This window comes from Garra rufa, chromosome 13 (genome assembly GCF_049309525.1).
Source record: "Garra rufa chromosome 13, GarRuf1.0, whole genome shotgun sequence".
NCBI lineage: Eukaryota > Metazoa > Chordata > Actinopteri > Cypriniformes > Cyprinidae > Garra > Garra rufa.
In genome coordinates this window covers 37,173,101-37,197,502 of record NC_133373.1, presented here as the reverse complement: position 1 = coordinate 37,197,502, position 24,402 = coordinate 37,173,101, and the positions used below count along the sequence as shown (strand labels likewise).

General features: G+C 36.6%; 1 protein-coding gene across 1 annotated transcript in view; it reads left to right on the top strand.

Annotated features, from left to right (window-relative positions):
- The window catches only part of ipo13b (importin 13b), a 57,301-nt gene that overhangs the window by 6,754 nt on the left and 26,145 nt on the right, over positions 1-24,402 (top strand). Inside the window, exons 6-10 of the mRNA XM_073852795.1 lie at positions 464-1,117; positions 18,327-18,467; positions 21,878-22,019; positions 23,575-23,741; positions 24,188-24,308. Of these exons, the coding sequence (XP_073708896.1) occupies positions 464-1,117; positions 18,327-18,467; positions 21,878-22,019; positions 23,575-23,741; positions 24,188-24,308 (1,225 nt within the window). The remainder of the gene's footprint in view (positions 1-463; positions 1,118-18,326; positions 18,468-21,877; positions 22,020-23,574; positions 23,742-24,187; positions 24,309-24,402) is intronic.

Sequence of the window (24,402 nt, the reverse complement as noted above, 5' to 3'; positions counted from 1 at the left end):
ATTTGAAGAAATTATGACAAAATATATTACCCTTTATACTAAAAATGTTATACAATCAAGAGTTTTTTTAAATGTACTTGTTTCTGTTGTGCGTCATCTTATTTGACGAAAAAAAAATGCAGTGTTTTGTTGTAAATGAAATCGTTGAAGTTTTATTAATTCATTTAATTAGCATTTTCATGATAGACTTGTGTTGAACCATAAAACAGAAAACACTGAAATTTAGAGCAAAATAAAACAGATTTCATGGTGCCCTAAATTAAAAGGTAGCTACTCTGTGGAGTTTAATGTGAACAAAAAGAAAAAAAATATCAAGTTAATATTTTTGCCCTTATTGCTGTAGTTGTGACGCACCAGTAGAAAAGCACTGATCACAAACTCTGATGTGTTGTCTGATGATGCAAGAATGCTTTATGTGCTGTGTATGTCTCATCTGATTTGTTCTCCAAGGAATCTATTAAAGAGAAGCACAATCAAAGACTGCATCTCTTCCTTCATCTCCGCAGGTTCCAGAGATCCAGTACTTCGGCGCCAGCGCCCTTCACACCAAGATCTCCCGCTACTGGGGCGACATCCCCGCCGAGCAGTACGACACGCTCAAAACACAGCTGTTTTCTCAGATCGCTCGCTTCGCCTCCGGCTCTAAGATCGTCTTGACCCGTCTGTGCGTCGCGCTGGCGTCCCTCGCCCTCAACATGATGCCCGAGGCGTGGCCGGGGGCCGTGTCCGAGATGGTGCGCATGTTTCAGGAGGAAGGAGGCGAGGTGGATGGGCGCGCCCGCTGTTTGGCCCTGTTGGAGCTCCTCACGGTTCTCCCAGAGGAGTTCCAGACCAGCCGGCTGCCGCAGTACCGTAAGGGACAGGTGAGGGGCGCTCTGGGCCGCGAGTGGACGGCCGTTTACCCGCTCCTGCAAGAGCTGTTAAGGCAGCCGGACTCTCCTCCGCTGGTGAAGGCCCGCGTGCTCAAGTGTCTGTCGAGCTGGGTTCTGCTGGACGTTCCTCTAAACGAGAGCGAGGGATTGGTCGAGGCCAGTTTCACAGCACTGGCGGATCCGGAGCTGTTCGATACGGCTGTAGAGGCCATCGTCAACACCATCTCACAGCCCGACTCACAGAGGTCAGCGTTTAGCACTGCAGTACACATTTAATAATGTGAGAGAGAAACTGAGCTGTATGAAAATATGCAAAACCAGTTGAGGTTAAATGAGAAGTTCACTTCCAGAACAAAAATTTACTCCGCCCTTTGTCGTCCAAGATGTTCATGTCTTTCTTTCTTCAGTCGTAAAGAAATGATGTGTTTTTGAGGAAAATATTTCAGGATTTCTCTCCATGTAGTGAACTTCTATGGTGCCTGCGAGTTTGAACTTCCAAAAAGCAGTTTAAATGCAGCTTCAAAGGGCTCTAAATCATAGGGCCCTCCCAGCTGAGAAAGAAGAGTCTATCTGTGAAATGAATAGAGAATACATGAGAATCTAGTGAAATGATCGGTTATTTTCTAAAGAAAATTGACAGTTTATTAGGGATGGGACGATAAATCGATTTGTGGATCGGTTTCGAGACCTTCCGAATGCATCGAGATTTTCTTTGTAATTGATTCTAAGCTTTTAGTTTTTATCCACACACTCAAATGCTCACAAAGAAGAGTGCTGAAGAGCATTTTTGTGTTCGGTTGAGTCATGGAATTTCACCTCTGCTCAGAATGATTTTATGACATGAGATTAATGTAAACACAGCCCTCTGTGAACACTCGTGTTATTCGCTTCAACCCTTTGAATTGTATGAATGGTTATTTTAGGTTCAAGCGTGTGTAAGGATTTGGAAACAAGCAGAGAATGGCTGTTTCTAAAGCAAGCAGTGCCATCTGCTGTTCAAAACTAAGCTCAGGATCGATTTGAGAAAGAATCACAATGTATTCGGAAAATCAATGCTGAATCAGGTCTTGATTCACGTTGCAATGATTTATCGTCCCATCTCTACAATTTATATACTTTTTAACCTCAAATGATTGTCGTGTCTAGCTCTGCGTGTACTCTGTGTATTCCGGTTCAAAACAGTTAGGGTATGTTGAAAAACTTACATTTCATTTTCTCCTTCAACGTCAAAATGATATGACATCGCTGCAGAAGTACCGACCCAGTGTTTACAAAGTGAATGTGCAAAGAAAATTAAATGCCCTTTACAAAAAAAGATAAAACAGTGATGTAGGACGATTTTGAAGTTAGAGGAGAAAATGAGATGGAGTTTTTCGACATACCCTAACTGTCTTTAACCGGAATACATAGAGTACACGCAAAGCTAGACAAGATGAGCATTTGAGGTTAAAAAATATCTAAATTGTTAGGGGTGGGAGAAAAAGAAAAAAACAGTTTACCTCAGAATCTATTTAAATGTAATAATTTGACTTTTCCTAAGAGGTGGTGGGGAGCTTTTATTCCAACCGAAATGTGTAGCATTTTAAATGTGTAGCATTTTAAGCAGCACCGTGCAAATGATCGGCGTATGACATAAAAGTACTGCGAGAGTGATTTGAAAGCATGCAGATCCATCTGCTCTCTCAGGGCCATTGCAATCATATTTTCTGCCGGTGGGACTAATTTTTGTAAGCGGTCGCACTGGCACGACCACTACGTTGTTCATCTCGTAAGCGCTGCCATTTCTGTTGCATATGAGCAACAGAATCTAACAACAAACGAAACGAAAGCTACATTTTAGCTGCGCAGCGCGGACCGTTTATCAGCTCAGACCACAAAGCAAACAAACTTGTCCGAGCTCTAAACTGCTTTACTCGAGAGCCAAGTTGATTTTGCGACACTTACTGCACAGTGCTGCGAGATCCAGTAAGAAGTGATTGAATTTGCCGCACAATGAAAACAGTTGCTGCAAGATCTAGTGAGAAAACCAGAAGTATTAATGCTAACTATAACCATGGTGTTGTGGTAGAAATAAGAATACATTTATTCATTTCAGGGTTTGTACAACCTTGAGAGAGAAATTCAAGCACATTTTTGATGACTTTCTAGCATTTAACATAACTATTATTTCCAGCACTTTAAAGCTCTAAAATGATCCAATTTGAATGTTATTTTTAATGGTATGACCAAATTGTATTTTGCAGTAAACAAAGTAAAATTTGTTTTGCCAGGAAAACATGACTAAACATGACTAAAATGGTTTGCAAAGTAACATAGCACTTTATTTTATTTCAGAAAGTATTTTTTCTACTCATTTTGTTGAACATTTGAATGGCAGACTAGCGTATCGTCCCAGCCCTAAAAGCAAAATCGAATAGCAATACTTGTAGAATCTAATTTTTTTTTTTACGATACGATAATACATATCGTATCACTACCCAAGTATCGTGATAGTATTGAATTGGGAGGTAGGTGTATCTTCTCAAGCGTAAATTGTAATTATTTTTGGTAACACTTTAGAATAGGTAACACTTATTCACTATTAACTACGACTTATTAGCATGCATATTACTAGAATATTGGCCATTTATCAGTACTAATTAAGCACATATAAATGCCTTACTGTACATGACCTTATTCTACATCCCTAATCCTACCCAATACGTAAACCTAACAACTACCTTACTAAATATTAATAAGCAGCAAATTAGGAATTTATTGAGGGAAAAGTCGTTAATAGTGAACAAGTGTTACCTATTCTAAAGTGTTACCTTATTTTTTTTTTTTTTTTTTAAGAAAATGACTGATTGTTTCAATAGATAAGACCCTTATTTCTTGGCTGGGTTCATTTAGAGCCCTTTGAAGCTGCATTGAAACTGCATTTTGGAAGTTCAAACTCACAGGGACTATTACTAAACTCCATTATATGGAGAGAAATCCTGAAATGTTTTCCCCAAAAAAAACACATTTTTATCACAACTAAAGAAAGAAAGGCATGAACATCTTGGATGACAAGGGGGTGAGTAAATTCTCTGTAAATTTGTGTTCTGGAAGTGAACTTCTTAAAACATGTGCAACAAACCAGACAATGTCCAAATTTAATGTTTTGCCTGCTTAGCAATGGCTAATGAATTGAGAACATTTACCTACCACTGGCCAAGAAACTTTCTTTTCTTAACATGAGTAAATCATACTAAGCAAATAAAGTAAATGAAGTAAAAAAAAAATCAAGTAAATGTCCTGGACATTTCGTAGACCCCCCCCAAAAAAAAAAAATAATAATAATAAAAGATGGCAGGATTGACATAGTAGGATTTTTGTGCTTCAGGTTTTGTTAATTTATTAAAATATTTTAAAGTTTAAACAAGAAAATAATTTTTACTCGTCTAGAAAATCCTTCTTGATTTAAGGATTTTTAGATATTTTGGCTGGAAACAAGACAAAAAAAATTTAAGTAAGAAAAGCATTTTTTGCAGTGAAAGAACAATTATTTATAAATTTATTGTTTTGCTGTAATTCGAATACCTTTTTACAGTAATGCAAGTCTAATGAGTACAATCACGGAAAATTTAACTTTTTAATTGTCACTAAAATGAGCTGAAAATGTCAGTGGTCCTAGAAATGGCTTTATTCAATATATTTTATTTTATTTTTCTGTTGATTTTACGATAACAATAGAAGTTGCATAGAATCTTTAGCTAAATCAGTGAATACAGAAATGTGAACAACGTGTGTAGGAAAGAGGGAGAAATGGTCTGATGGAGAACAAACACAGGTGAGATGAAAGTGACTGATGGAGAAAGAGAGAGAGAGAGAGATGGGCGGAAGAGAGACAGAAACAAAGGCAAATTGAAACAGTCGCATCAGAGGAGGGAGGGGGTGGCGGCGGCAGGTTTATTTCAAGGATGGCTGGCGTTTCCATGGAGACAGAGCGAGGGAGCGATGTCTTACGCTCTGGTTGGTACAGACGCGGCAGGATCTCACCCCACCCCCCCTCACCGAAAGCTAGAGCCAGCGGATGCTGAGGACCAACCTTTAGAGGTGAACGCATCCTTGATTGTGGAAAGCTGGTGGTGCGAGGTTAAAGCGCTTCTGCCCTGATGAAGACAGACAGTTGTCCACAGCTCAAGTACTCCAGACTAATGCTGCAGTTCAATAGTTCCTGCAGGTGTCTCGCACACGATTACGGCTGAATTCACTTTGTAGTGCATGAGGGAGCTGATTAGGATGGGTGACCTTTAGATGGAGATTTTGATTTTTCATGAGAGGTTTGTGCAGAAGGGCTGATTGGAAGCAATTTTTTGCACTGGATGTGCTGAGTTGTGGTCCACGGAAATATATATATTTTTAATGCGCAATGAAAAGTTGCAGGGTGGCAATTATTTTATAACTTAATGATAGAGTTATATTAACAGTGAGTTAAAATGGCTGAAAACACCAAATAAGCTCTCTAACTGGCTAAGTGATCAGAATTTGTATTTGAGTTTGTTCACTATGCTTCTAAATCAGGATTTATTAAACTAGGGTTTCTGTATTAATTAAAAAGCTATTAAATAATACAATAAAAAATGTAAAAAAAAATATTTGTTGACCTGAATGACATGTGAACATTGACTATCATCAGAGAACTGTGAAAATGCAAATGTGTTGATAAATTATTAAAATATATTTAATGTATAAGGGGTGCTTCAAGTAAATATGTGACCCTGGACCACAAAACATGACATATTAAGTTGCATGGATATATTTGTAGCAATAGCCAAAAATACATTGTATGGGTCAAAATTGTAGATTTTTCTTTTATGCCAAAAATCATTAGGATATTTAGTAAAGGTCATGTTTCATGAAGATATGTTGTATATTTCCTACCGTAAATATATTAAGACTTAATTTTTGATTAGTAATATGCATTGCTAAGAACTTCATTTGGACAACTTTAAAGGTGATTTTCTTATATATATATATATATATATATATAGATATATATATAGATATATATATAGATATACAGTAGTCAACATTCGAAGTGGATCAAAAACGTTTATCAAAAGTTGTCCTAAGATAGGAACGGGTATTCTTTTTGGTTTTAGGACAAATTTGATAAAAGGTTTTGATCCACTTCGAATGTTGACTACTGTATATAGATAGATATATAGATATAGATATAGATAGATAGATCTATAGATTTTTTTTGCACCCTCAGATTCCTGGTTTTCAGATAACTTTACAGCTATAATAAGCCATCTGAAACCGACGTTTAACACAGTTATGAATATTAAGAAATTCTTCAGCTCATATTAATTGCAGACATAATTAAACTGAATTAATTCGTCCTCAGTCAATTGCTGGCAGCATTGAATAATTAATAAGTATTATTAATGTATCGTTTTATTAATCCATCTTTCAGTTATTTCACTTAAATCAGGTTTTATAGTTTTATAGTCATCAATAGTTGGGTGTAATTTTGGTGTTATTGTTAATTTCATTAACGATATAATGTTGAAGTACCAACCTATTGAAGTACTGAAATCTGTTTTGTACCTTTGTAATACACTGATAACCACCAAAAGCAGGTGGTGATGATAAAGTCACATGATGAACCAAAGCCCATCACAAGCATCTTTTAAATACTAACATATGTAGAAGGTGCAAAGTGTCATTCACACAAACACTAAACAAAATTGTGGTAACACATGAAACTGAAATAATTCAATAAACATTAATTTAACAACATTAGATGTAGCACACAACCCTAATGTACAAAACTGATAAGAAGAAACAGTTATTTCAACAAATAACATCAAATATAAAAAATGTAATGCTGGGCATTTTGGGAATGTCAATTTACTTTTATTCACTGTAAATTTTGTATGCTCTTTTTCATTTCCGAAAATGGCATCCTACTATAAAATGACATAATTTTTACTGTAGCATTTTTCTCATGCATTTGATCCGCTCTGTGCTTTCATGTCTCTGGATCAGAGCAGACTGTGTGCGTGCTACGGCGATTCACGTGACACATCATCGAACCATACTTTGTTTTCTCCAATAGAAAGCATATTTACACTCTGAATCATTCCCTATCCCCTATATAGTGCACTGCACGCTATTCACCATACAGAAAATACACATTCTGTGAAGAAGTGACAGATTTCAGCCACAGCTTCACCGTCTATTTATAGTGTAGGGGGCGGGACGCTTCGGCTTCTAGAGAACATTTGATTGGACAAAGTTTGATGAGAAGCTGAAGTGCAGGATGATGTCATCAATATTGTTGATCCATAATGGCGGAAGTTAAATGTAAATGCAAATTTTGTCATTGTTTTGGAGCACACTAGCTTATAGATAACCTTAAAGCTGGGGATGCACCGAAATTAAAATTCTTGGCCAACGCCGAACAACATGACACACTGGGCCGAAGGCCGATTACCAAACACGGTATTTCGTGGTTTTCCCCCATGCATTTTAAATAACTAGTATTTGCTGTTTACACTTTTGTCTTGCTTTTCAAAGAAAAAGATCAATTGCAAAACAGTTAATTTAAAAATATTTATTTAACACTGAACATGTTTAGCATTCTAGTAGACATACTATCCTACCAACAAAGCACAGTTTAACTTAAAATTAATAAGTTAGTAAAATAATATTCTTTGGCTATTTTTTAGAGCCCCTTCTTGAATCAGGCATGTGTTTTTAATGTACAAATAAATGCAGCCTTGCTGAGCAAAGGAGAATGTTATAATAATTGTATTAATAGAACTGTTGTAATGATTTTTATCATTATTTTTGTCTGTCTTTTTTATTTTATTTTACAAAAAAAACTGTAAAATTACAATACTAACATGAATGTTGACATTTATTTTGGCGGAGACCCGCAAGAATTTGCTGACAGCAGCAGATTTATGAATGATTTCATCCCTCGCGCTTTGGACATTGAACCATGGCTAATGAGCTCGTGAAGAGCTGTCAGAATAAATATGTGCGTGCATTAGAAAATATAACATTCTGTAGTTTATTTACTAATGGTTTGGTCATCATATAGGAATCAGCAACAACCAGCCCTTTCTCTTCTCATGGAAGACATGCGATGCGGTACTAAACAGTCTCTTGCTGTTGGCGCTTGTAATGCTTTTTGCGTCTTTCTCGGACAGTTTTAAATGCTTCCACACTGCCGACATGTTTGCTGCATTAGTGCATGCTAATTTGATTGTGTCACATCTTTGTCCGGTAAAATTTATTTGGCCTTTTCGCTTATTCGGTTAATTTCGGTTGCCGAACATTCGGTGCATCTCTACTTAAAGCTGACATATTTATACTAAAAGCCCATAAAAATGGGGACTTCAAGCTCTTTTCTTCCCTTAAAGGAGCCAGATCAGACTCCTCCATGGGTTGTGTTCAGCCCTCAGGACCTGTGTTTGACACCCCTGTTGTTGACAGACAGTAGATTTGATGAGTAAATGCATAGACAGCTAGCGTGTGAGTTTTTCCTCTCTGCGCTGTCATATTTTCATCTGCTGTTGAACATGATGTCTGTGGTTCGCTCTCAAACACCCAAATCTCAGCATGAGCTGCTTTGAATTCAGTTCGGCCGGTGTGTCACCTTCTCTTAAAGGTTGTACCAATGATTCTCCATTGATTTTCGTTATTCATTTCACCTTTGTCCTTTCCTCTCTGTCTCCGTCACCTCATCGCCTCCTCTCACTGTTTAAACACATTACAATCAAGCCTCTTGGGGGGATGCCATTGGACCAAATGCATCCTGTTGCCAGGCAACTCATTTCATCTGTCTCCTGGTGTTTGAGGGTAATTACACAGAGAGGGAGAGGAGGGAGCGTCTGTGTCTGTAGAAACACAGCGAGAAGGGAGGACTCACACGAGAGCGTTTGAGGTGAGAATAAATCTGCGCCCTGATGAATCAAACTCTAATTCGGCAGTCTGAGAGACATGACGGCACACACACCGCTGAGAAACTCGGCCTGAATGTTGATGTTTTGACATATGATGTAACCCAAGGTCATTATTTTAAACATATTGTGAAGTCATATGAAGAAATTTAAGTCAATATTCAATAGGGATCTAACGGGTTATCAATATTGTGATATCGCGATAGCAAAACTGTCTCGATATCATCATGGTCACATGACGATATAAGAAATGATAGGTCTTCTGGGCAAAAAAAAAAAATCAGTTTTTACTGAAGGACCACCTTAGTACATTTACTTTAAATTCTTGAGGAAAACATTTTAGGAATTATCTCCATACAATGGATTTCAATGATGTCGCCAAGTGTGAACTTCCAAAATGTTGTTTAAAGTTGTCCAAATGAAGTTCTTAGAAATGCATATTACTAATCAAAAATTAAGTTTTGATATATTTACGGTAGGAACTTTACAAAATATCTTAATGGAGCATGATCTTTACTTATTATCCTAATAATTTTTGGCATAACTGATCATTTTGACCCATACAATGTATTTTTGGCTATTGCTACAAATATACCCGTGCTACTTAAGACTGCTTTTGTGTTCCAGGGTCTCATTTATGAATTACCTTTAATATCAGTTTAATTTAACTTTAATTTATTATCTCCATATAATGGATTTCAATGATGCCGCCAAGTGTGAACTTCCAAAATGCAGTTCAAATGCAGGTTCAAATGGCTCTAAACGATCCCAGCTGATGAAGAAGGGTCTTATCTAGCAAAATGATCAGTCATTTTCGAAACAAATTGACAATTTATATACTTTTAAACTTCAAACGCTCATCTTGTTTAGGTCTGCATGAACTCTGTTATTTTCCAGTTCAATACAGTCAATATAGTTAGAGTTTTTTCGACATACCCTAACTGTATTGGCCGGAAAAAAACCGTGTTCACGCAGACTTAGATAAGATGCGATTGAGGTTTAAAAGTATATAAATTGTCAATATGTTTTGAAAAAGATTGATCATTTTGCTAGATAAGACCCTTCTTCATCAGCTTGGTACATTGAATTCACTGACTTTTTCCTGACTTAAGTTTTTTTAGTTAAGAACATGGAACATTAGAATAATTTAAAATGTATACATTTTTTCATTTTTTTTTTTATTTAAAATGTCTTCATTCGTCTTTTTATTTTATTTTTTTAATATTGCAATAAATATTGTATCATAGACTTCATATTGAGACATTATCGTATTGTGAGATTTTGATATCGCAACATTCCTGTTATTAAATGAAAACTGTGCCGTATATCATCTTAAGGTATGCACAAGAGCAGTAGCGATGTCTGATTTGATAATTAATGTATTTTGCTTAAAACTGATCGGTGATCAGCTGAACGTTCACCATCTTGACACAAACAGGTGTGCGGTGACTATAGCAGTGACATGCTACACGAATCTTCCTGATGGTGTTGAAAGCCCTCCTTGACCTTGACTGCAGTGTCATTGATGTGATTATTTATTTATTTAGGGCCTATTCTACTAAAAGCATCTCCAAACCAGAATTCATAAATAAATGCACTTGCCAGAGCCTCAGCCTCACCGGCCATCAGATCAATTAAACCAGAAAGGACAAGGTCACACGGCAAACGAATGCAGCGCTTTAAATATTTATGTTTTTTAGACCACAATATGTGTTTGTGTTTATATAAATATGCATATACACATGCAAGTAGCATTAATTTGTTCTTGACGAAAATGAATTTAAAAAAATTTATATTAATAGTTTTAAATATTTAAAATATTTTCAATTTCAATTTAAATTATTTTTTAATTTTATTATGTCCTATGATGCAAAGTTAAATTTTCAGCATTATTACTCCAGAAAATTATTCCAATATGCTGATTTCCTGTTTAAGAAACATTTATCTATAAAATTTGTGGTATTCTCAGTGTTGAAAACGGTTGTCCTGCTTCATATTTTTGTGGAAAACTGCGTTACATTTTTTTTAGATTCTTTGATAAATAGAAAGTTCAATACAATAAAAAAAGAACAATATTTATTTATGAAATTATTAGGGGTGGGCGATACGACCTAAAATTAATATCACGGTATTTTTCATCTTTTGAACGGTGACGGTATAATATCACGGTATTACTTTTTTTTGGTACATTTTGGGAGGAGTAGCCTGTCCTGTCTAGGGCTGGGCGATATGGCCTAAAAATAAAATCCCCGATTTTTTCACAAATTCGATTTACGATTTTAATCGATTTTTCCCCCCTACTACTTTTAGCATGTAAAGAAACCCCAGCTTTTCCACAATATATATGGGCACCATATATTTTGCAGTATACATTGCAACTGCATCAGTGCACCAGACCCCATTCTTATCATACCAGACACAGTAAATGTTTGTAAGACAAATAAATATGAGACGGGAGGAAAATATATATTTCCATGCTTTTCTCTTGGACTTATATCGTATACAAAAATATACAATTTTGAACACAGAAATATTAAATAACTGAAACGATCTGCCAGCAGGTGGTGGTAAGACACTGATTTAATTACTGAATCATATTCATTTGATTCGTTTGAACGGATGGTTCATTCAAGAATAATGCAAGTGACTCCTTATGAACGGGGAATTGAATCATTTCACTAGATTCATTTAAAAACGCACGTTCATTCATAAACGAAACACCGCTGTGTTTGAGTGGAGATGCGCAGCGGCTCAGCTGAGACTTGTTTCAGACCACTTTGAACGACAAAATAGAGCAAAATCAGGCAATAGTGTTATAGTCAGACAATGTAAGTCACTTAATAATAACTTCTTGTTTATTTAACTGTTATAATAAATCAATATCTCATTTACGAACTCCCTTAAAAATGATTAAAAGCTGTCACTCATCTTAGTTTGCAATATCACTAAGATCTATTATAATAAACGAAGCTACTGCCCATTCAGTCTCTTATTGACACTCTCTCTACACTTGAGATACATTAGTCAATGTGCAAAACACATAGAAATCTTTGAAGCTCCACTCAGCGCAAATACAAATATGCTGGTCGCACTCGAGCCATATGCAAATAATTCGCTATTGTCTTCAATCATCTCTCTACTCTGTTTATGTGATAAGTGAAATTGTATGTAATATAACAGGCTAACTTGCTAGCAAGCAGCTAATCATGTCCACTTAGTGACTCGCGTTATTTGCCAGAACGCGTATTTGTTTTCCGTTCTGAATACAGCGGTTAGTTAGGCGCGCCATCATGTGGTCGGACAACATTGCCATTAGTGCAATTACAATGCGTCTAATATTTTTATTAAAAAATCGCGATACCTCGATTTAATAAAAAAATAAATCGTCTTAAAATGTAAATTCGAATTAATCGAAAAAATCGCCCAGCCCTAGTCCTGTCCCTTTACTATGTGAATAAAGTCAAGAGCGTAGATTTGCTCTGGACATTGGTGGGGACCAATGACTCCACCCCCTACCCCCCCACACCAACTCCGTCCATAGAATGCATGTTTTTTTTAATATGCTGCAAAATCACTTTACATTAATACTAGCAATGCTTCGATTGATATTAATCCACTCGAAATGCAATTCATTATGTTAAATTAAGGAATAGTGTAATGTTAAAGTAATGTTTAATAACTGACAAAAAGATAGTTTAATAAAGATAAACACATGCCATTTAAACAGCAATCATTTTATTTCACTTTTTCCGAGTCTTAGTGTGCAAATCTCGAATCAAATCATTAATGTTTGTCAAGTCAGTGAATGCATTTTAAAAAGTATTTGTGCAAAGTGGATTGTCTATTGGTGGACTGTCAACAAAATTCTAGCCATGGCAATAAGTATGTAGCATATCAATTTCTTTCACAAGACTGATTTCTGACAAATAGTCGTCATTAGATTAGGAGAACTGACAGGGATCATATTTATACTTTTACATTTAGCTGTTTAATCTGCTGTTAGTTTTAAGTCCGTATTCACAGACTATAGCCTGCTATAATGAATGTGCGTCAAAGCGGTAAAAAAAAAAAACACTAGCATTAACGTTAACTGTTGTCATTACTTTGATGGACTTTGATGGATTCACTAGCGAACTTGAAGTAACTTACACTTTTCCATGAAAAAAAAGCTCCTTATGTCCAGGTTCTTTTTTTTTTTTTTTTTTTTGCTGCCGCCATCCTCACATGTATGTCACCCAACACACCTTCTTGCACGGGAAAAAAATCCACTGCATTTGGCGCTGCTTGTACCTGAAGGCAGCCATAGCCTCTCACATGATAGCAGGGAAAGGCACAGCCGATCAAAATGTTCATATGTGTTTTGGGGGCGGGAGAACTCAAGGAGAGAACGTGATTTATCCATTTCTGTGTGTCTAGGTTAATGTTGACAGCGCGATTTATTTTTTATTTTTTTTGTTTGTTTTGTTTAAGTGGATTCAATTATTGGTGGGGACATTTCAGTGGTCGGAGGATATTGGTGGGGACACATCCCCTCCGTCCACCCCAAATCTACGCCCCTGAATAAAGTTAATATTTTTAAAAAATAATAAGTAAATGGTCCTTATCAAAAAGAGACATGGGAGAGTATGCATTCTCAACATATTTATTTTGCAAAAAACCTAAAGATCTTACTTAACAGTGTACAACAAAACAGCATTTTTTTAAATTGAAATTTAATTTCTGCAATATTTAAAACCTTTAAATAACTGGGGGAAATCAGCCTATGGCAACAGTTTAAAAGTAGACCAGTTCTGTGGGGAAAAACGCGGACTTGGCAACCCTGCATCCAACACGAGCTGCTGGAGTTAATGTCATTGCACACATGAGTACGAAATTTTCGTCCAAGATTTTTGCACGTTAAAAAAATTCAGGTTATGTTAATCGAGTTTACACACTGTTTACAAACTTTCGTCCATCATAAAAAAAATTGGATCGTGTTTGATTTTCTGCATTTTCGCATCCATAATAAGCATTTTGATAAGGATGGCGAATATGAGAAAACTTAAAAAAAAACGCATACAAAAATCGGACTCGGTGTACAATGACCTTTAGATTTGACTGATCATGAGTCGAAAGTAAAGAGAGATGACAAAAATAGACTGGAGGATTTGCTGCAATCTTGTATTCACTGACAAATATCTATTATAAGATGAGCTGCTCCCTTTACACAGAGTGTGTGTTATCGCAAAATCGAAAGTAAAAGTAAACAGCGCGAGCACTCATTTAAAAGCGATTTCTATACCCTGCATATTGAAAGTGTGAAAATTATATACCATATTAGAATATTTGCGGGTGCGCCGATAAGAAAAAAATATGGGGCTCAACTAAACTAAACTATAGAACTAAGAGCATTCTAGAAAGAGCTTTATGATTGGATGGAAATTTCAAACATCATGCAAGGACATGCAACTGATATAAATATTGGTTGGACGTTTAGGGGGGAGTATGTGGGAGTATTTGGCCGCTATTCGCGGAGAATTTAGTAATGTCAATGATTCTAATAAGCTCAGGCCGAGGCCAATCGCGTTCGCCTCGCGCCCGCACAATTTATGATCCGCTGTGTAAATCCTTCGGCCGGTCGTCCCGATTGCCACTCCGCCCCTTAGTCGTTTAATGGCCACTCCCCTTTTACCTACCACCTGCAAAGCTGATACGAATATGTTTTACTTTTTTATTTACAACAAGATATATAGTATAAGGACAGGTATTCAGACCACAACTGAACGTTTGAAGAAAATTGAACGCCTTATTATTTATAATTAGCTATTATTGATGTAAATGCAGCCGTTCAAGGCACACGATTTATTACGGTATTGACGGTATTAGAAAATCCATGTCGTGGCGCAATGTCACACCGGTGATGACTATGACACCGGTGTACCGCCCACCCCTAGAAATTATTATAACATTTATGAACCGGGACCCCAAAACAAGTCATAAGGGGATTTTTTTTTTTTTTTTTTTTTAATTGAGATTTATACATGATTTGTTAGGATAGGGCAATATTTGGCTGAGATGCAACTATTTATATATCTTTAATCTGAGGGTGCAAAAAAATCCAAATTTTGAGAAAATCGCCTTTTAAAGTTGTCCAAATGAAGTTCTTAGAAATGCATATTACTAATCAAAAATTAAGTTTTGATATATTTACGGTAGGAAATTTACAAAATATCTTAATGGAGCATGATCTTTACTTATCCTAATAATTTTTGGCATAACTGATCATTTTGACCCATACAATGTATTTTTGGCTATTGCTACAAATATACCCGTTCTACTTAAGACTGCTTTTGTGGTCCAGGGTCTCATTTATGAAATACTTTTAATATCAGTTTAATTTAACTTTAAAAATTCTCATTTTTAAATGGTGTTTTGGGATTTGTTTGGGTTTATTTCACCAAAAACTTAGTATTTTTCTACCGTTTTCTGCCTGTCATCGTTGAAATGAGTTTGCCTTGATTCAAAGTTTCCACTGACTAGAAGTTTGACTAGCACTGACATCAGAAAGCCTGCATGTCATGAAACGACAAAATGCCAAGCGGAAGATATTTAATATTTAATACATTAATGGACGGCAGAATTTGGCTGGAGTCATAATTGATTCCAGTAGAGTTTGACATTAGCATGTTTACACAATAAATAGCATAATCAATGCTTTGAGTATCAAACGAAACATTGCGTCGTCCATCTTCGTTTATGTTTTTTTTTTTTTTTTTATCACAGTGCATGCTGTGATTGCATCACCCGGGAAGGATGCACGCAACACTACATTAAAATTTGGACAGGATCTAGTATCTGCTATCTCTGAAGGAAGCATAAGGTTGCTGTGTGGCTTTTGGAACAACCTTCACATTGCTTGCCCATGACGCTTTCAGATTCTGCCAACTCACTGGGTTTTGGAACAGATCCTGTGTTTACATACAGTACATCAATATCTTATTTAAAAGAGCAAGAAAAATCGTGTTTTCCATAATATGACCCCTTTAAAATAAACATGAGATTCTTCTGTGTGGCTTAGTGTTCTCTTGGCAGCAGCTCTCTCCCTTCGGCACTGCATAAACAGGTTTAAATGATGAAAACGAGACCTACCGAACTGTGAAACATTTCCCGGTGTGTGGTACAGAACCCTCTATAATTTATCAGCATCGTATTACATCACAATCTCTGTAATATCATCTCATTTAGCACTGTCTGAAAGCAAATGAGCATTTGATCCTGTTTTATCTTGTGCTCAACGTAAATTTTTTAGTTTTTTTGATTTAGATAGATAGAGAGTGATTGATGCTGTAGATTTCCCTCTATGTCGTTTGCCGTAATGAAGCATTCTTTAATGCCACACAGCCGTGATCTCTGATGTGTCTGTGGCGCGCTGAGCCTCAGACAAGCCCGTAATGAGAAGCCGTTCATACTTTTTCTTTGTCCGTGCCTCGTTAACATTTCCACTCGTGTGTCCTTCCTGCTGTTGACACCAAAACGAGGATGAGACGACAGAGAGCGACAGGGAGAGAGAAAGAGAGAGAGAGCGTGAGGAGGACAGATTGTTCCAGAAGCCCTGAGATGGCAGCAGGGGTGAGGAACATGACAGAAGCTGATGTGGGAATGAGGTAACAGCTGTAGGCAAATGAAGGAAAGCATGATGATTTGAGGAGAAGAGAAACTGTACATTGTGCAGATTACAGTTCATGTTGTTTGCTGTGTTTTTGTCAGAGAGTGTTATGGGAATGCGTTTAGAAGTACATTAGATTAGCAAGTTGTTAAATGTGATACGTGTTATTAAACCATTCGTTTAGTTTACGTGTCGTTTACCCAAAAATGAAGATTTGCTGAAAATGTACTCACACTCAGGCCAACAGGATGTGAATTAGGTTCTTTCTTCTTGAGAACAGATTTGGAGAAATTTAGCATTGCATCATTTGTTTACCAATGGATCCTCTGCAGTGAATGGGTGCCGTCAGAATAAGAGTCCAAACAGCTGATAAAAACATCACAACAATCCACAAGTAATCCATACCATTTCAGTCCATCAATAAACATCTTGTAAAGCAAAAAGCTGCATTTTGTAAGAACGAATGTAACCCTGGACCACAAAAGCAGTCATAAGTGTCGATTTTTTTTAAAATTGAGATTTATACATCATCTGAAAGCTGAATAATTAAGCTTTCCCTTGATATATGGTACAGTATTTGTTAGGATAGGATAATTTGGTTGAAAATCTGGAATCTGAGGGTGCAAAAAAATCAATATATTGAGCTTTAAAATTGACCATTTCTACCATTTGTACACATTCCTGGTCTTATTGTAAATTTTTGTACCTTATTAAAAACTATTTTCAAAAAGTATCAAAAAAACTTAATTTACCTCTGAAATGGTTTTCCTTTTAAGCTACTGTAACCTGTGCTGCATACATTTCCATATTTGTTACCAATTTTTTTTTTCTTTAATATTGCAAATACATTTACACATTTGGCTGACACTTTTATCCAAAGCAAATTGCAGTGTGTTCAAAATATACATATCATGCATAAAGCACTGCACTGATAACGTATTTTTGTAGGCCAACCCGGAAGTTAGAACAAAAAACCCAGTAGGACTTTTCAAATTAACTTTCGGATAATTGCAGAAAATAAATCATCCAACAAAAGTTTGTGTTGTTTACAAATTTTGTTCATCATGATCATCTTTACAGCTTGTAAAGTTGCAACTTATGGATTTTGAAGCTGAAATAGAGACGCCACAAGTAAAAAGCTGAACTTGAGATATAAACAATCTGCATTGTCACAATAGTTAAAGGACCTAAAAATGAAGATTCTGTCATTAATCACTCACCCTTATATCGTTCCAAACCTCTAAGACCGTTCATCTTCAGAACACAAATGAAGATATTTTTGATGAAATCTGAGAGCTTTCTGAGCCTGCATAGACAGCAACACAACTGACACTTTCAAGGCCCAGAAAGAAAGAAAGAACATCGATAATAGTCATGAAACTCTCATTAACAGGCATCGAAGATTGACACGTAAGAGAAGAATTTAAATCATTGTTTTTGTTTTCTTTGCACACAAAAAGTATTCTCATAGCTTCGTAAAATTACAGTTGAACCACTGATGTCACATGCACTTTTTTGTCGATGTCCTTACTACCTTTTTGGGCCTTGAACGTGTCAGTTGTGTTGCTGTCTATGGAGGGTCAGAAAACTCTTGGATTTCATCGAAAATATCTTAATTTGTGTTCCGAAGATGAACGAAAGGCTTACAGGTTTGGAACAAAGTGAGGGTGAGTAAATAATGACAGAATTTTCATTTTTGGTTGAATTACCTTTTAACTTTTCAACCATTCTTTCAGGCTTTATTTATAAAACTGGTTAGAATAGCTACAGGAACTGAATGTTATTTCACATTACAGAAGTTAAATGTGTTGCTAATGCTTGTTGTTGTTGCATGTTGTTCCTGAACATTTTGTCCGTGTGTTTCAGGTACGTCAACACTCTCCTGAAGTTGGTGCCGCAGGTGCTACAGTTACAGGAACAGCTACGAGACGCCATACAAAATGGAGACATGGAGACGTCACATGGCATCTGTCGAATCGCTGTCTCTCTGGGAGAGAATCATTCAAGGTACAAACATATGTTTATACTGAACACTGTCATTTGAGTGGACTCTGTTGTATGTGAGATGTGTGCATGTATGAGCATCTGGAAGATGCTGTTGCTGTAGTAATTATGGCGAGATCTTCGCTTTGAAAGCTGCTGCTTTGAAAGTCTCTGTGGATGTTCTGTTGCTGAGTGAGCAGATGATTCTTAGCTCAGGGTTATATCTTAGAAGCCAGCTCAGACTTGGTTTCGGTCAGGCGTGTTACACCTACAGGCAGTTTCTGCTGAAATCTCACCCAATTTGTCGGAGCTCTGTCACACTCAAACTAAGGATGGAAGTGGGTGCCAGACTAAATGACAGCAACTGACTTTTCTCTCAGATTTCCTGTCATGTGATGCTGACAGGAATTCACTACATTTGACGTCAACAACAAAACAACTAAAGATATAGGAAGGGTTTTATCCTCTATTTTAAACGTTGATCAACCTGTGCATTTTTCAATCCTGACTATGCACAATTATATATTTTTATATCAATAACATGTCAAGCACTTGGATTGGTAAAATTAGTTGTTTCTTTTGTTTAAAAATACAGTAATATAATAAAATATTATTACATTTTAAAATAACATTTTCTATTTAAATAAATATATTTCAAAATGTAATTTATTCCTCTGATGCAAAACTAAATTTTCAACATCATTACTCCAGTCTTCAGTGCCACATGATCCTTCAGAAATCATTCTAATATTCTGATTTGTTTCTCAACATTATTTATGTTAAAAAGAGTTGTGCTGATCTTATTGAGGATACTTAAATGAATAGAAAGTTAAAAACAGTATTTTTTAATAGAAATACTTAGCATTTATTAATGTCTTTACTGTAAGTTTGATCATTTTAATACATTGTAGCTTAATAAAAATTCATATATTTTTTTAAAGAAAAAACAACAACTTATAGGCCCCAAATACAGCTGAGGTCAAAAGTTTACATACCCCTTGGAGAATCTGCAAAATTATTTGACCAAAATAAGAGGGATCATACAAAATGCGTGTTATTTTTTTTAAGTAATACTGACATCAATAAGATATTTCACATTAAAAGATGTTAACAAATAGTCCACATTTAAAGTCCACAAATAAAATAATAGTTGAATTTCTAAAAATGACCCTCTTCAAGTTTACATACACTTGATTCTTAATACTGTGTTGTTACTTGAATGATTCACAGCTGTGTTTTTTTTTTTTTTTGTTTAGTGATAGTTGTTCATGAGTCCCTGAACAGTTAAACTGTCCGCTGTTCTTCAATGATATCCTTCAGGTCCCACAAATTCTTTGGTTTTCCAGCATTTTTGTGTATTTGAACCCTTTCCAACAATGACTGTATGATTTTGAGATCCATCTTTTCACACTGAGGACAACTGATGCGATGCAACTAAGGATTTTTCTGAAGAACAGTGGGCAGTTTAACTGTTCAGGACAAAACAAATGACTCATGAACAGCTTATCACTAAACAAAAACACAGCTGTGGATCATTCAGGTAACAACACGGTATTAAGAATCAAGTGTACAGTCGTGGCCAAAAGTTTTGAGAATGACACAAATATTAGTTTTCACAAAGTTTGCTGCTAAACTGCTTTTAGATCTTTGTTTCAGTTGTTTCTGTGATGTACTGAAATATAATTACAAGCACTTCATACGTTTCAAAGGCTTTTATCGACAATTACATGACATTTATGCAAAGAGTCAGTATTTGCAGTGTTGGCCCTTCTTTTTCAGGACCTCTGCAATTCGACTGGGCATGCTCTCAATCAACTTCTGGGCCAAATCCTGACTGATAGCAACCCATTCTTTCATAATTGTCAGAATTAGTGGGTTTTTGTTTGTCCACCCGCCTCTTGAGGATTGACCACAAGTTCTCAATGGGATTAAGATCTGGGGAGTTTCCAGGCCATGGACCCAAAATTTCAACATTTTGGTCCCCGAGCCACTTAGTTATCACTTTTGCCTTATGGCACGGTGCTCCATCATGCTGGAAAATGCATTGTTCTTCACCAAACTGTTGTTGGATTGTTGGAAGAAGTTGCTGTTGGAGGGTGTTTTGGTACCATTCTTTATTAATGGCTGTGTTTTTGGGCTAAAGTGTGAGTGAGCCCACTCCCTTGGATGAGAAGCAACCCCACACATGAATGGTCTCAGGATGCTTTACTGTTGGCATGACACAGGACTGATGGTAGCGCTCACCTTTTCTTCCCCGGACAAGCCTTTTTCCAGATGCCCCAAACAATCGGAAAGAGGCTTCATCGGAGAATATGACTTTGCCCCAGTCCTCAGCAGTTCATTCGCCATACTTTTTGCAGAAGATCAATCTGTCCCTGATGTTTTTTTGGAGAGAAGTGGCTTCTTTGCTGCCCTTCTTGACACCAGGCCATCTTCCAAAAGTCTTGGCCTCACTGTGCGTTCAGATGCGCTCACACCTGCCTGCTGCCATTCCTGAGCAAGCTCTGCACTGGTGGCACTCCGATCCCGCAGCTGAATCCTCTTTAGTAGACGATCCTGGCGCTTGCTGGACTTTCTTGGATGCCCTGAAGCCTTCTTAACAAGAATTGAACCTCTTTCCTTGAAGTTCTTGATGATCCTATAAATTGTTGATTTAGGTGCAATCTTAGTAGCCACAATATCCTTGCCTGTGAAGCCATTTTTATGCAACGCAATGATGGCTGCACGCGTTTCTTTGCAGGTCACCATGGTTAACAATGGAAGAACAATGATTTCAAGCATCACCCTCCTTTTAACATGTCAAGTCTGACATTCTAACCCAATCAGCCTGACATAATGATCTCCAGCCTTGTGCTCGTCAACATTCTCACCTGAGCTGAGACGATTACTGAAATGATCTCAGCAGGTCCTTTAATGCCAGCAATGAAATGCAGTGGAAAGTTTTTTTCGGGATTAAGTTGATTTTCATGGCAAAGAAGGACTATGCAATTCATCTGATCACTCTTCATAACATTCTTGAGTATATGCAAATTTCTATTATAAAAACTTAAGCAGCAACTTTTCCAATTTCCAATATTTATGTAATTCTCAAAACTTTTGGCCACGACTGTATGTAAACTTGAACGGGGTTATTTTTAAAAATTCAACTGTTATTTTCTCTTGTGGACTATATGTAAACAGCTAATATGTGAAATATCTTATTCAGGTCAGTCAATCTTCTCTGTATTTCTCCTCTTTTTGTAGTTTGCTTCCTATTGCAGTTCTCAAATAAACCTGGCACTGTAAATTATAATATTGTTGTCTCCTTGACAAATTGCTTTTGTTCCTCATTTATAAGTCGCTTTGAATAAAAGCATCTACTAAATGCATAAATGTCACCAATATATTGTATTGTATTCTGTGTAATGAAGATCTGTTATCCTCTTCTCTATCAGAGCTCTGTTGGAGCAAGTGGAGCACTGGCAGAGTTTTCTGGCTCTGGTGAATATGATCATGTTCTGCACGGGGATCCCCGGTCACTATCCCGTCAACGAGACAACCAGCTCTCTCACGCTCACCTTTTGGTACACACTACAGGTGAGATCTTAAACACACAGGACAGTGTAAACGTAGCCATCTTAGAAACAGGCCTGAAAGGTTTGTGTTGTGTGTGTGTAGGTTTATGATTTGTTTGTGTGTTAATCACATCACTGTTGTCTCCAGCAGTGATTAGAGATATTGAACTGTCCTTCACACTGTCTCTGAATATACACCTATGCTGCGTGTTCACTGCAGTGTGTGTCACGTGTTGAATATTCAGGAATGTCCTTTGCTTGTGCCCTTGAGTGTGTTTCCAGACTGCATTACTTGAATATTTTATCTGTGTGTCTTTTTGCCGATGTACAGAATTGGAATGAAACTTGGATTTTGGATACTTATATTTGTTTCTCCATTGAAAAATGGAGTATTATTTATTTTGCATAAGTATTTATTTAAAGGGATTAGTTCACTTCCAGAACTAAAATTGACATATAATTTACTCACCCCCTTGTCATCCAAGATGTTCATGTCCTTCTTTCTTTAGTCGTAAAGAAATTGTTTTTTGAGGAATTTTCTTCATATAGTGGACTTCTATGGTGCCTCACGAGATTGAACTTCCAAAATGCTGTTGCAATGCAGCTTCAAAGGGCTCTAAATGATCCCAGTCAAGGAAGAAGGGTCTTATCTAGTGAAACAATTGGATATTTTCTAAAAAAAAAAAAAATTAACAATTTATACACTTTTTAACCACAAATGCTTGTCTTGTCTAGCTCCTATCGCTGTTTTACCTTTTTTTGTAAAGGGCATTTGACCTTCTTTGCATGTTCACTTTGTAAACACTGGTTCAGTACTTCTGCAGCGATGTACAGTAGGACAATTTTAAAGTTGGAAAAAAATTTAGATGGGAGTTTTTTGACATACCCTAACTGTATTGAACTGGACGAAACACAAAAACCGTGCTAGACACTAGACATGAGCATTTAAGGTTTAAAAAGTATATAAATTGTAATAATTTTTTTAGAAAATAATGATCATTTTGCTAGATAAGACCCTTCTTCCTCAGCTGGGATCATTTAGAGCCTTTTGAAGCTGCATTTAAACTGCATTTTGGACGTTCAAACTCGCGGGCACCATAGAAGTCCACTATATGGAGATAATTCCTAAAATGTTTTTCTCAAAAACAGCGCTACACACTAGACAAGACGAGCATTTGAGGTTTAAAAAGTATCTAAACTGTAATTATTTTTAGAAAATAATGATCGTTTTGCTAGATAAAACCCTTCTTCCTCCGCTGGGATTGTTTAGAGCCCTTTAAAGCTGCATTTCAACTGCATTTTGTAAGTTCAAACTCACAGGCACCATAGAAGTCCACTATATGGAGAATTTTCTCAAAAAACATAACTTCTTTACAACTGAAGAAAGACATGAACATCTTGGATGACAAGGGAGTAAGTAAATTAACTGTAATTTTTTTTTTAATCTAGTAGAACACTAATCCTTTAAATAGACTGTTGTTAGGGCTATTTTTGTGATAGTGACCCAGTGACTGTAGTCTCACTTACTCCGGCAGTAGGTTAGTGTGCATTTGTTGATGTTTGCCCATGTGTTTCAGGATGACATCATGTCGTTTGAGGCAGAGAAGCAGGCCGTCTATCTGCAGGTCTACAGGCCTGTGTATTTCCAGCTCGTAGATGTTCTGCTGCACAAAGCACAGTTCCCCACGGACGAGGAGTATGCTTCCTGGTCATCAGATGAGAAGGAGCAGTTCAGGATCTACAGGTGTGTGTGTGTGTGTGTGTGTGTGTGTGTGTGTGTGTGTGTGTGTGTGTGTGTGTGTGTGTGTGTGTGTGTGTGTGTGTGTGTGTGTGTGTGTGTGTGTGTGTGTGTGTGCGCGCGCGCGTGCGTGTGAGATTCACACTCTCATGGGCCTGTAGTAGCATTTTCTTCCGCACTCAGCAGTTTCGTGTTGGATTTGCTGAAGTGGCACAGCAGACAAAGTTGCTGTTTTTATTAGGAATGTGCTAAATTAAATATTATATATTTAATATTAAACTAATTATTTTATATATATATATAATAAAATATTAGTAATTATTTATTAATTATATGTGTGGTTTTTTTATGAATTATCTTAAAATCAAATGAAACTAATAACAATACAAGTGTTTGTGCTACTGTAAGGAGTGAAGGGTTGACAATACAATGCTTTTTTTTGTCATTTTTAGGGTGGATATATCTGACACACTGATGTACGTGTACGAGATGCTGGGAGCTGAATTACTCAGTAACCTGTATGACAAACTGGGACGACTCCTCACTAACACAGAGCAAACAACAACATGGCAGGTCTGAAAATAAAGGATTTAGTTTTCAGTTTTTATTGGTTTTGCTGTTACGTGTTACCAAGCCTGGATTTATTTGGTACAAAGTACAGCAAAAG